This window comes from Heliconius melpomene, chromosome 15, assembly GCF_056956725.1.
Source record: "Heliconius melpomene rosina isolate 202511_hmr_F chromosome 15, ASM5695672v1, whole genome shotgun sequence".
In the NCBI taxonomy this organism is placed as follows: domain Eukaryota; kingdom Metazoa; phylum Arthropoda; class Insecta; order Lepidoptera; family Nymphalidae; genus Heliconius; species Heliconius melpomene.
Genome location: NC_140403.1, coordinates 449,541 through 464,040, shown reverse-complemented (window position 1 = coordinate 464,040; position 14,500 = coordinate 449,541). Strand labels below are relative to the sequence as shown.

Here is a 14,500-nt window from a genome sequence, read left to right as displayed (position 1 = left end):
ATATTCTAATAATATAATTTTTACGTGTTTTAATTAATATAAGTCCCCTTGCTCAGCTTATAACAATGGTGTGTCACTTTCCTGATTCAATTTATTACTACTCTGCCAGTAGTGTCACTCCTCTGGTAACACATTTTCCTCTGGTACTTATAAAACACAAAAATATGAGAAAATCTTCTGGCCCCCATGATTACAAATTTCAAAATAGTGTCAAATAGTGAAATTATAAATATTAAATAGAATAGATAACATTTCCTTCTGGGACACAAAAAACTCAAATAGCGTATATTCACCCATATGTGGCATACATCGTGAAGCTATTAATTTTATTAACAACCTCCTTTTTTATAGTATTGTTTTATACAGGGGTTATAATAATATAATAATTTATGCTCAAAAATATATGGAAATTTGTGAATTTAGTAATATATGAGTAAAATAGTATTATTTTTATAAAAAAAATTTATCCAAAGGTCTTGGTTTCCCACTTGACTTCTACTCCTATAGACTCATAAGACTGTTTAAGCACTTGTGACGTTTTGCCTGCATTTACTAACGAAAACACTTTTACTGTATTGTTTTAATATTATCATACATTTTCTTCATCTTGTATACACATACATATCTTAAGGTAAACGCGACGATTGTGGGTTGAATTCCTGCTCGGGGGAAAGAATTGTTTTCATTTCGTCGCTCTATTGACAAGACAAAGCCCGGTTTAGAGTTACGCCACTCGACACATCATGTCTCGAATGTCTCTAACACTAGGATTGGTCTCCCCACTGTTAAACGCGGAATACATCGTGAAGCCATTTTATATGACGGTATGTCATGTTCACATATCGAAATGTTTTGGGGCTTACAGAAAAAATCTGTCGTAATGCAGTAAGACTAACGTAAATACTAACGTCCCAGTGTAGGTGGGAAAGTGAAGAACGGAGTGTCTTGACACATTCTATTCATCAGAAATATCGTGTACCTATAAAAACAAATAAGTAGAGTAAAATACAACATCATCAGAATAATAAAGGTATTATTTATTTCATTAACTAATAATTAAAATAACTGGTTTTTGTATTTAACTTGCATTGACGTCATTAAAAAAAATAAACGGCTGAACATCTTACGCTCCAACAAATATTGCGTCACTATATGATTGTCATGTTTTGTTTTTTTATATCAACAGGCTTATCTGGCTTAAGCTTTAATTTATCAAGCCTAATGTATAGGAGGTATTATATTTTAATTGTTCTGGTTGAGTTCGAATACTCCTGATCATTTTTATGAGAATTTTTACTAACCTAAATTAAAAAGAAACATTTTAAAAATCTCCTGCCAAAGTAAAAAAAAAATTGGCAATATTTTTTAAATAACAATTCAGAATGTTAGAACGGAATGTCTTACACTACTTTTATTTGTCCGAATCCACTTATGACGCATTAACTATAGAGACTAACCCTAAACAATATTTGAATCCACTACGATCATTTTTAATAAGAAACACCCCAACTAACAGATTGCTTGTTGTTTTTTTATTCCTTCTCTACAGTAATTTGCCTTTCACCGAGCGGTGAATCAATTCTAACAATTAACCTTTGGGAACTAGACTGACATTTCAGCAAATTAACTGTGAAGTTAATTTTAACTGAAAATGAGAGTTACGTTAAAATACGGATATTTCATTGATAAAGATGACCTGCTAACGCGACGGTTGTGGGTTCGATTCTTCGAAATATATAATTTTTCTGCTACTCAACACACAATATCATGAAATTTTGGCGGTAGGTGACGAACGGAGTGTCTTAACACCAGAGCCTATCCCGCAAATGTGGGATACAACGTGAAGGTGAATAATAAACTAATTATGTACATTTTGTACAAAGGCTAAAATATTTGTGAATTATAATTTAAAATATAATAATAGGCCGTCATTGACAAAGATACATTGTTTTACGTCGTCACTCTGTCACACGGACTTTCGGCTATCAACCTCCAGGCTACCTGAAGGTCTTTGCTATTTGTTTTTCTATTTTTAAGCTTCGTTTGTTAATAGAACTCGCGACCGTCCCGCCAGATCAAACACTGGATTCTGTTGTCAATTACAATTATCCAAAGTGATAGTACTTTAAATTATTATGAAATGACGTTGAGGCCAGTCGTGGCGCGGGACCACAAGCTTGCGTGCGACTCTAAAATCGACAGGTTGTGAATTTGATTCTCACTCGATGAAATTAATTATTTTATTTTATTTTTCCTTGCTCTGGTAACAAGACAATGCGGCGACTTAACACGCCTCGGGAATTTGGCGTAAAGTAAGGAAGGAGTGTCTTAATGGGAACGGAGTGTCTTAAAATTACGGCTCCAGATTGTTTTACGTGGGACAGTGCATCCAACGTATAGAAGCGGGTGGGTCGTATACTCTGTCGTACACTCGTACGTACATACGATCGGTTGTGAGGTCAACAACCGCGTGACTTACCTTCTTACGTTTGCTGATTTTTTTATTGTTTACTGTTTTGTTTTATTTTTAAACGTGTGTCGATATTTTTTGGGGAGGGAGAGATTTTTTATATGTTCCGCTGTAACGGCGAATGTCGTAAATTGGATTTCAACTTAGGGAGATGGATTTTTTTTTTATTTCTTAGCTCAAGTAAGAAGACGTACGTAACAGACGTATAATATTTAGATAGATTAATGGTCGTTATCTATTTTCATTATGCTTTTTTCTATCTTTGTTACATTGTAAAGTAAAAATATTTTAATTATTAACCTAAACTGAACTAGCAAATTAAGTTGTTTTCTAATAAAATTTTGCTATTTTAGTTTATTTGGGGTCGATGACATATCGTAATAAACGTTCGGTTTTATACGTTCGCGTATATTTGATGTGCACATAAGAAAATATTAAAGTTTTGACACTTCTAGGCGCCGGTTAGGTTATAATATTATTATTATATGAATTTAATATGCAGCTTCAAGCTGTACCCCGCATACGGCACGGTAGGCAAAATCTAGTGTTAAGACACTCCGTTCCCTACTTGGGCGAAGCTTTGTTGAGAGTGGAAATAAAAATAAACATACATGAACATAACATAACAGATATTGCTCGACTGCACCAAGAGCAACCGCTGACTGTAAATGATATGATTATGGGTTCGATTCCCACTCGGGTTCCCTCTGCATACCCTACTCCATGCATACAGGATACGGCGTGAAAAATAAGCAATTTGCAACTTAATTTTAAAGCGTCTATCATTTTTTGATTATCAAAAGTTCAACGCACGTCTCGCTAGCTCTGATTCTGCACACCTATTATTACAACATCCGATATCTGTTCGCGGCCTGTCAAGTGGTGGACTTTATTTCTATGTACTAAGAGTTATATTAGAATGGCATCAGTTAGTAGTGGTTGATGCAACAGTTACGATACGGTACTACAGTTGTCAACGTACCTACTATAGACACTCGGACAGTATTTTTTGTTAAGTCTAGATTTTTCATCTTAAATACAGCATCCACGGTGGTTCTTCTTTCTTTTAGCTTCACGCTGTATCGCAAACTTAACAGGATAGGAGGGACCCTGGGAACCTGATGTTTATATACTCCGCTCCCATTAAACACTTCCATTTTCCCACTTTCTGCCATATTCTTCAGGCATTACATTTTGAGAGGCGGAACTCAACGTCGCGCTTTGCCCCCTTACCAGTGGGATGAAATGAATATTTAATTTACTCGAATGGAAATCGAACACGTTGTGGGTTCGATTTTATGACCCTGCGTCATGACTGGCCTCTAGTAGAAAGATTTTTATTATTTATAGATTTTATTAAAATTAAACATGTTTATTCCATCACTTTCTGAGTAATTTTGATATTTTCCAGAATTTCACTAATTTAGTATTCAAAACATATCTTCCATACTATATTTGTACATATCATAAAATATCGACCTTGGTATATGGGACCTATCACGCTACATTTATAACTCACTTCTACCCTACAGTTACCTTGAAGTAGTGGGTTAGCCGAACAGGGCTATTAACCATAGCTGCAATGTTCACTCGAGGAAATTAAATATTTAATATTTTCATTTCCTTGCTCTGGTAATGGGGCAAAGCGCGGCGTTTAGTTCCGCCACTCAACACGTAATGCTTCCAAAGTTCGGCTAAAAGTGGGGAACGGAAATGTTTTAACGAGTACAGAGCAATTAACACGCTAACAGGATTTAAAAATATTAAATATTTATTTTCGTATTGTGGCGTAATCGTACCCAAAACTTGTCCAGTTAACAGCCGCACGGACGTGCCCCTGCGCCACGACAGGCCCAATATAACGAGGATTTCATATATTTAGACTTAAATTTTACTGCTTATACCGCCGTATTTGACCTTTAGCGCTAAGGCCTGACCTACGACCTACAAGGTACAACCTTAAGTTTATCTTATCATCTAATTAATCGAAATCTAGATAGCTAGCCTACCCGGGTGCAATTAACGTAACATTAATGATATAACCAATTTAATTGATGATGCTAAAGTTAGGTACGAATTTACGGAAAAATATTTGAAGAAAACCAGATTGTGGGCATTTTTATGTAAACGCGATAGTCGTAGATTCGATTCTTGCTGGAAGTTTTGCACTGTATTCATTCTACGGCTCAATTCTCCAAATTTGTAATGATTGCCTTATTTTATTTTCTCCACTTATATGTTTATAGTTTAATGAGCGCGTACAAAAAATAGTCATAGTCAATAGTATTCATAATGTACATAGATAGTAATTGCCCTAAGTAGGTAGTACATGTTGTTTATTTTTGTTCATTTTAACGATTTCTGGTCTGAACTGTGATAAATAATTCACAAACGTGTATTATTTACAGTAGTTTGTGTGGATCGAGGTTGCTAGGGTGTTTGCAAGGTCAGTCAGTGCTTGTGTAGTAGGTACGGCTTGAAGAAGAGGTTCTTTTATAAGCAGACAGGCTATGGGTTCGGTTCCCATTCGAGGAAAAGAAATGTTTAATATTTTAATTTATTTCTTGCTCTGGCAACGAGGCAAATCGCGGCTTTCAGTTCCGAAGCTGAACGCCTCCAGAATATGGCGGAAAGTTGCGAACGGAAATGTCTTAGTGTGAACGTGTGAACGTTAGGTACCCTGTTATCGACACGGTCTTCTCATATATAAAAAAAGAAGTTTTCCCCTGCGACGAATAAATAAATGCTTTGAAGTTTAAACAATTGAATCCGCGACCCTTGCCTCGGTATGATCTATGATCTATATTTGCAAGGATCACACGAAGGTACTGTAATAGTAACACTGTCGCGTCACCTTGTCTATTCAAATGAGCATATCGCCCTTAATGGTACTTAGTTACTTCGAGAACGTTGCCTTGTATTTGTATTAATGTAGTTTATTTTGTGTATTTTATATCATTTTTGTGTATAAAAAATGTATTTTAAGTAGGCAATGAAATTGTTTCATCATTTATTCTTATAATATGGTATGATTGTTTTTTTATTGTTAATACTACGTTGTTATATGGGGGCGTTAAGTTCTGCTCCAACACTTAATGTCTGGAAAATTGTGCAGATGGTGGGAACAAGTTTTCTTAACACTCGGTTCCCGGTTCTGTAGGGTAAAAACGTGAACTTGCAAACTAATCGTAGATTGGGGTTCATAAAATGGTTGAATAATATTTAAATATGACCTTAAATTTTCTTTTTTACAACATTTTTTTTTTGCATTTTTTTCATGTTTAGTGTTACAAATTTTAGCTTGAAAGGTAGAAGTTAAAATCTAGACTAAAGTTAACTTTAACCTAACCTGCCAAATCTGTACAGTGGCACTAATCCACAAGGTATCAGAATCTAGACTAGACGCACTATTCTATTTTTTTAAGTAAGTATGAAAACAGTAAACAAACACGACTGTTCGTTATCTTATGGTGCATTTGGCAAACCAGACAACGCCGCCTACTGTACATGTGTGTCTATCGAGACATAAAAATATTTATTTAATACGATTTAGAAGATCTTTTTTGTATTATAATAAAATTAGTTGTTGAAACAAAGTTAGTTGTAATGATACGTAAGTAAAACTACGAATAAAACGAAACGAACGAACATATACTACAATCGCCTTATCCGTTTATTTTGCAAAGTCAAGACACTGTATCATTAGAGATAAAAAAACATAATTTTTATACATATATGTATATAGATAACATATTTTTAACGTGATACATCGTTTAGAAGCCATATGCACGATGACTAATTAGCATGCGTTCATATACGAGTATTAGGAGTGTATTGTGAAAATACTAACTAATAAAATGTATTGAGACCGTCGTAGCTCAGTTTAAAAATACACTTATTGGTTGTGGTTTCGAACCTGATTCATGGGAATGTTATTTATAGGCAGATAGAGAGAACCTTCATTTCCCCGCTCTGGCAAGATAAGCTCCGCCGGAAAGTGGAGAGACAGTGTTTTGACACTACGTTCTTTCTGTTTTTCCTGATATATGTGGGATACATAATACATCTTAAAAAAATCATACATATATCTGTTATATTTGGGAATTGAAGTCATGTTCTAGGTCAGGTCAGTCGTTACTCTTGCCTCTATTTGTTGTTTCTATAGTTTTAAAGAGTAAAAATAAACACTTTTCTAGCTGTTTTTCTAGTTGTAGGTCTTGGCGCATTTATATGTAGGATTTTTGTGCAAACGTTCAGAAAGGCTAACTTCAAGGCGGCCACGACTCAGTGACCGAACTGTACAGTTGCCTTCAAATTCTCTTAGAATTTTTACATAGTTACAAGTCGTCCTAATAAAAGGGGTTTTAGATAGATGCTAACCCACTACCATAATAGTACAAACGGCGCTACCACTGCACTCCCCTTTGGGAACCCTCTAGTGCTTCCGCCCACGTTACCTAACCACCCCGTTAAGGCGACGACACACTTTCCACTGTACTTACATAATTATAATGTTACGTGTGCATATAAAATTAAATGGATTGACATAACGGTTATCAATGTTTTTTTAGTTTTTATATGCGTTACGTTAGCTTCACGTTTTGGATATTTTATAGAATACCCAATTATACAGATAACTGATCTACCAACGGGTCAATGCACTGTATTGCCAAATATTTTAATCATTCAAAACATGAAAAAACTTGTATGACATCCAAAAAATTGTATATAAATTTATGCTAATATTATGTATATTAATAAAGATGAGTTGTTAAATGTTTGCGTATTGTGTTAAAGAAAATAATTCAATTTAGCGGTACTCAAAAATGACGATTAGTGTTTAACTAGCATTATGCCCTTATAATCTGTAATATTAGAATCTACTCGGGATAAAACGTGAATCTGCTATCATTTTTAGCTTCCTCTCTATAAGAAATATTTATTTCAATGTCTTATTTAAATAGAGAAAGCATCCTTTCACTTCGTCGTGACGCCGACGTACAACTAACACCTGTTTCGTTGTTTAATTATAAATTTAAAATAATGTTAATGGGGACTACTTTGATTTTAATTTTAATTAAATCACCTACTTTGTGTTTATTATCTGTTAAGTATTTAAAACACATTATTTCTCGACACAGATTCTTAAAAAATTAAGCATCATTCACTTGGCGTTGTGTTTACAGGTAAAAATTTGTATTTAGATTAAAAATACATAATTTTTTTTATGTTTACGCCTTTTAATTCTGTCTGATTTTCGAGAAAGTTAGTGTAAAGAAGAGTATTGGGTTGCGTCACACTTTACTTAAATCCATAATATAAATGTAAGCTTTGTGGTCCAGTGGGATTCGAATTCGCGGTCGCGTATATTATAAAACAAGTGTAATATAGTAGACATAGTTTTTTTTTCTATTTATCCTGTGTATAGCAAGCTTTACGATGTAGGGAAAAACATGTATAGTGTAGCGCTGCCTGCTTCTACCGTACTGTAGAAGTCGACAAGTCTTCGCCGCCCTGAAATTAGGTTTCTGAACTTTTGCGCATTGTTCACTCGCAAAGAAAATAATATAAAGTAATGAAAATGAAATCTGCGCAGCTATCTACAGCTAAGTTCGAAGCGGCCGCGACTCGTCAGGCGTACTGCACACACGCGCCATGCGTGCATTACCGTTACAGCGGCCAGTGGTAATGACATTGACGCGTCGCGTTTTTTTTTCATTTGAGTTTATTTGAATATTTTAAACTTTTTTATATTGTCTTTTTTTTTTGTTTTGTGACAAAGATTAGTAGAAGACATGGCATCGATGTGCAGGTGATTTTTTAGTTTCATTATCCTGTATTACGAATTAATTTAGTATTTTTAATTTCTCAATTGCTCAGTTTAAGAATGATACATTTTTTTTTAAATGAAGAATTCGAAACTCTAGGGACTGCATTTTAAAACTATTTAAAGTTAGCGGATTTCAAACCCCATGACTATTTCGTTACATCAGAGTTCATTATTTTTTTGTTCAACGAATAGGATGATTAAGCGTTCCCCTTCGGCTTTCCCCATACTGTTCTTAGTATTCATGAAAATATTTATAATTGTACGTTGTTACTCATTATTTTATTTGTACGTTAAACCTATAATATTAATACATCTTTTTTGGTTATTTCACCATTTGTTAACATAGTTCTAAATGATGTTTATTAGTAGATACTGGCTTAGATCGTCAACAAATCTGATACAGATCCCGCTGTAACTTAGAATTTTTTTTTTTTAACTTTACACTTTATCCCTAACTGCCTCTTTCGCCTCATCCACTATCATCAACCTTTTCATACGTGCCCTTCGAGAGATCCTCATGCTTTTTACATAATCTTTTTCTGATATCATTGACATGGGTTTTCGAAGGTCAACCAAGTTTTCCCTCAGCGTCCCTTACCTTCTGGGGATATTGCGGGTCGATTAGCGTAACTCAACCAGAGCTGCACTTTTATTCCCCTGCGCTACGTTTTTCTTATAATAACAAAAACAACGGCAAATATTTTACTAATTTTGTAGAGGTATGTATATATTATGTATGCAACATGTTTGTAACATAGCAAGATTTCCTTAATTAGAACTATTTCTACAACAACCTATACGTTAAATATTTATGAAGTATTCGAGACATGAAAAAGTTTTAATATGTGTACACGCGAGGGCTGTGAATTCAATTCCATATCTGGGAGAACGTTTATACTTACTTTTAACTATAAAAAAGTGAACTGCGTTAAAAATTATCATGATTAAGTAATACAACTTTGCTTTTTATTAGAAATTAGTCGTTAACAAATTTTGTTGCATGCATTTTAAGAGGTAGTCAAATTACATAGACATGCCAATTTCTACAGAGGAGGCTATCACTGGCTTGGAAGGCAGTTCTGCCTTTAGCTACACACTAAACTTCATGCGAGGTAGCCCAGAGGAAGGAGTACTAAGCACTTCCTCCTCTCATCGAAAATCATGGAGGCCCATGCGCTCCAACGGGCTTTCATGGTTTTAGGTGGTCTTCATACAGTATCTTCGATATTGTGTTATCGAAGATCAACCCAGGGGTCCCCCTGCATCTTCTGAATATTATGTAAATATTTTACTCTGATATATTTTCATATTCACGTTGCACCCTGCACACAGCAGAGAAGGCAGAGGGAACCCAGTGTTGAGACATCCGTCCCCCACTAATATATTTTAATTTTCTAATTAAATAATAACAATGTTTATTAAGTAACATCTGTACGGGTCGAGGCGATCACCTGTGAGCAGAAACCTAACAGTTGCGCCATAGGCTTCCTATCGATTTCAGATTAACCTACCTTAATTGTATTGTAGTTTGTTTATAGTACTGGTGTCTTAAATCTCTTTTAAATCTATTTACTCTGTGTGTTTATGCATGTGGGCCCTTATGTATTAAATATTGGAGATCTCTTGTGGTTATGTTTGATTTAGGTTGTTCTAGATGCTCTATTTAAATTATTATTAGGAAAAAGTATTTTTTTAATGTTATTAGGTTCTAAAAATGCATTTGATGAAAATGAACATACAATCATAAACTTCGGATTGTTAATCCAAAAATGTTCGGAGTGGAAGTTTGGAATTGTTGTTGGAACTAGTTTAGGTATATACTCTGCTTAAAGTGAGTAAGATATTTTGTCAGAGTACCTACATGCAACAAAGATTGTGTCAGGCCATTTTTTGACTGAATCTACAAAAATCAAATAAGAGGACCATGGAACCTGTGTGTTAAGAAACTTCATTCGCCTCTGTGCGCTTCATGTTCGAGATATTGTCTGGCGGAACTCAACGCCGTTAATCTTTTAAAACCATGTCGTTGTGACTAGAAAGGCTTAAAGTATATGGTACAATGAAACAAAATTTAAAATTTTACATCAGCACAATGAAATGTGTAAAACAAAGTAATTTAAAATAAACTAACACTGATGACACCCTGTCGTTTACACAACTCTTGAGAAGTCACTGTTTTACGTTCATACATACAGTACGGCCAACAAGTCGTGGCCGCTCCGCACTGCACCACACCCACAAAAGTGGGGAACGGAGTATCTTAAAACTAAGTGCCCTTTAACTTAAACCTCGACCGTGAAGCTGCTTTAAAAAAATATCTTAAAGTAAAATGTATTGAAATACTAGAGATGTATAGATATATTAGTTCACAATTCAGCTCCATTCCATTTTTATCTGATAACGTCGCGAAATGCCTAGCCCGCTATGTGCGGGATACAACATGAAGCTAGAAAAAAGGAGATAGACATTTCAATTTCCTTTATAAACATAAGGAGATTGATTATCTATATAGGTATGTGTATAATAGAATTATTCCCAAAAATTTAGGAGATTTCATTTTCACCAATATCATTTGGAACAGTTTTTCTCAATAAAATGTCGGTGTAAATAAAGGCGCTGCTCTCTTTTGTTTACGCGGCGTGAGCCAAAATAACGCGTCGACGTTCACCGCCGCTTCGCCCCGTACTCTTTCTATATAGCAATGTACGCATCGTTCGTGTAATGATTTGAACTGTGCGGTGTGTGCGCTGTGGATGTTTTTCTTTGTGAGATCTTTTTATGTATAAATTTTGATGTTTTATAATTTTGGATTGCGGAAAATTGTAAAAATCTCCCTGCAGATGCTCAAAATTAATAAATATATATTCGGATAAGAATTTCGATAATGCTTGATGAGAACGTATGGCTTTAGGGGTCAGACCATTTGGACAAGTTTAAAAATAAAAAAAATTACGCTTTCTAAAAAAGTATTTTTCTGTCCTAACTCCTAAGTGTGGAATAACACTTAAAATATTAAAAATAAACTAAGGAGATTTGTATTAGTAAAAATCAATATTAATATGATATTTTGTGATTTTCAGATGCCCCGCGCCCGGGACGATATGCAAGTAAACGTGGCGGGCCTAAGGAGAAATATTAAAAACCTCGCGCACAACTATTCCGATGCCCAGGTATCATGATAATTAAAGATACTCCACTTTTTATTTTAATAGTCTTTCAATATGGACAGGAATGTAACGCGACGGTTGTGGGCTCGATTCTCACTTGGAAGAGTGAAATATTTAAATATTGTTATTTCTTCGCCCTGTTGATAAGGTAAAGCGCGGTGTTGATTTTCCCCACTCAACACGCAATGCCTCAAGAATTCGGCGGATAGTGGGGAATAAAAGTATCTTAATGGGAACAGTGTGTCTTGGGTTCCCAGGTTTCCTGTGCCTATCCTTTTATGGGTGGGATACAGAGCGAAGTTTAAAAAAAAGCAAAGGGATAGTGTTAAGATTCTCCATTCTCTACTTTGCTGTTTAGAAGCATTGAGGGTGGAAGTAAACAAAAGGAGAGTATTGCGTTAATGTGCCACGACAGGGAACAGTGATACAATGTCACTCACAAGTTCCCGCTAAGTTTACCTAATTTATGCAAATATTATGATAAAAATGTAAAAAACTAAAACTTCTGTATAATTTTGTTAAAATTATGTTTATGTGGGTTATATGTTTGGGAAAGAAACAAGTTTCTTTCTAAAAAAAAAATAACCGCTATTTGTAGTAATTGACATTCTTTTATAATCTTTATTATAACTTTACGTACTTTGAGTCTATTCATAATGAGATTTGCATACTGGTAGTAACCACTAATTGTATAAGTTTATGTAAAACCAATCGGTCTTTAGTGTTTAAATTCTCTACCAAACACAAAAAACTATATTTCCTGTACGGAAGGAAAAAAAAGGGTTAAACTAGGATAGGTAAACTAGAACAACCTGGAACATAATCAAGTTCTGTACTCACCGTCGTTACCTCAAACCGTCATTTGTCTTATCAAAATTTACAACTAGAAGTCTTTCTGTTACATATAATATACTCCTTAATAGATATACCAAAACATGGAAATCAAGTGAAAGGCTCGGTACCATTATTTATATAATAGGGAAGCCCCCTAGAATATTTATTATATTCTGCTTTTTAGTATTTGTTGTTATAGCAGCAACATTAACAACATTTAGACAGTTAAATTTTTCATCATCTATGAAAAAAAATACTGTCTAACTATCACTGTTCATGAGATACAACCTAGCCATAGACAGATAGACGGTTTTAGTAATAGGGTCCCGTTTTACCCTTTGGGTACGGAACCGTAACGAGTTAATTTTGACGGTTTTGGGTTATTTTTTCATTTACACTGCCCACAGACTTGACTATACTAAATATATTTTTGATGAGTACCTACCTGCTTAGTTCCAAAAGCGTTGTGACGCCTGACTGTAAACGCTACGGTTGTGGTTTCGAAACCTACTCGAGGAGTAGAATCATTTCCGTTTCCTTGATCTGATAACAACATAAAGTATTGTATTGGAAGTTGAGCGGAGAGTGGACAACGCAGTGTCTTAACATTAGATTCGTTCTGCCTACCATGACCATGAGTGATTCAGCGTGAAGAAAAAACCCTACTTAATTGTTAACGTAGAATTTAGGTTTGGAAAAACGTGTTTAGTACATTCTCATGTTACGAATGGGGTTCTAAGAAATTATTAGAAGCCTTGTGACAACGCTTGTGAATTGAATTCGATTAACTGGCCATTAAATTGATTCCTTAATTTAAATAGAGGGGACGTGAAGTTTTGAATATATAAGGTTGAATATTAAGGTTGAGGGGTGCAACTCCGCGCTTTGTCCCAAGAAGAAGACCGTCAAGAAGCCAAGACCGTCGCGTATAGTCTGCTTTGCGTAATAAAAACACATTTATCACACACATATATCTAAAATATTTGTTTCAAAAAAGAACGAAAGTATTGAATTTCATCAAATCTAAATAGATAAGAGATAAGATAAGGACAATCACACCATTAGTCATTTTATTTGTAAAAATCGTTTATGTTTATCAAAAATATTGTTTTTTCGGCTAATCTAGTGTTAAGAAACTCCATTTCCCATTTTCCGTTCACTTCTGGAAGTATGGCTTCTGGAAGTTGAGTAATGGAACTCAACACTCCGCTTTGCCTCGACACCAGAGCGAAGAAATGAAAATAATATTTAATTTTCTCGACTGGGAATCGAACCCACAGCCTGCCGAGTTCACAGTCACACGCTTGTGCGCCTAAAAAATAGGTGTATATTTTAGTTTTTTTTCTCTATAAAGGAATCGCTTTGGTTGTACGTCCGATGCGGAGAATTATTAAATTTATTTTCATTTCCCCGCTCCAGTAGACAAAGTGCGATGTTAAGTTCCGCCACTATTGTCTTAAGATTATATTCCTTCTATATGGGAAATAAACATAAAACTTTATATTTATTATTTCCTCAAACTTCTTACCACCGAAGTATATAAAATTATTGATCAACATTGATTTCATAGAAACGAGTAAAATTTTCACAGCCCAGGAAATTCCGTTAGCTTAAAAGTGATTCATGCAGACCTCTAATCTTTGGACTTCGCCAGCCTTGAACGATAATGACGTATGCTTATAAGAAAACAATTTAGACGTGTTTGACGAGTTTATTTTTATTGAAAGTAATATAACTGTACCATTATTATTAATGTTCCATAAAAAATTGATATGAGAATAAAAGAGAGATAGATTAAATCGGGGATATGAAAATAGATAAATATAATCTTTCGGGAGCAGGAATCGAATCCATAATCGTCGCGTTTACCTCACCTAGTCATACGCTGTCCCACGGCGCTGCGAATATCCTAAGTAGACGATATGTAGCTTTATATTCAAACTATAAGTGTAATTAATTACCTTAAAATAAACAGAAAATGGGAAATTAATGACGTTAAGAGATTCTCTTTGCCTTAAAATGCCAAAGCTGTTTTAGATTAATTTGTAACTAAAGTATAAAATCTAAAAAACTGAATTTAACTTACTTGTATGATCATAAAGAATAGGCTCCTCCGTAGCTATATAAGTAGTTTAGGTGGCAATACAATGATACGATATCACAGAGCAAAAAACAAAAACAATGGTCTGATGATGGAGC

At 34.6% G+C, this 14,500-nt stretch overlaps 1 protein-coding gene across 11 annotated transcripts in view; it reads left to right on the top strand.

Moving 5' to 3' along the window:
- The window catches only part of lqf (epsin homolog lqf), a 33,644-nt gene that overhangs the window by 4,674 nt on the left and 14,470 nt on the right, over positions 1-14,500 (top strand). For 10 of the 11 annotated variants that reach the window (XM_085198678.1, XM_085198673.1, XM_085198676.1 and 7 more), the window contains exon 2: positions 11,381-11,470. In XM_085198678.1, coding sequence (XP_085054804.1) covers positions 11,381-11,470 — 90 coding nt within the window. Of the gene's footprint in view, positions 1-8,114; positions 8,283-11,380; positions 11,471-14,500 lie in introns of those variants that run through there. The other variant, XM_085198674.1, reaches the window with a different exon arrangement.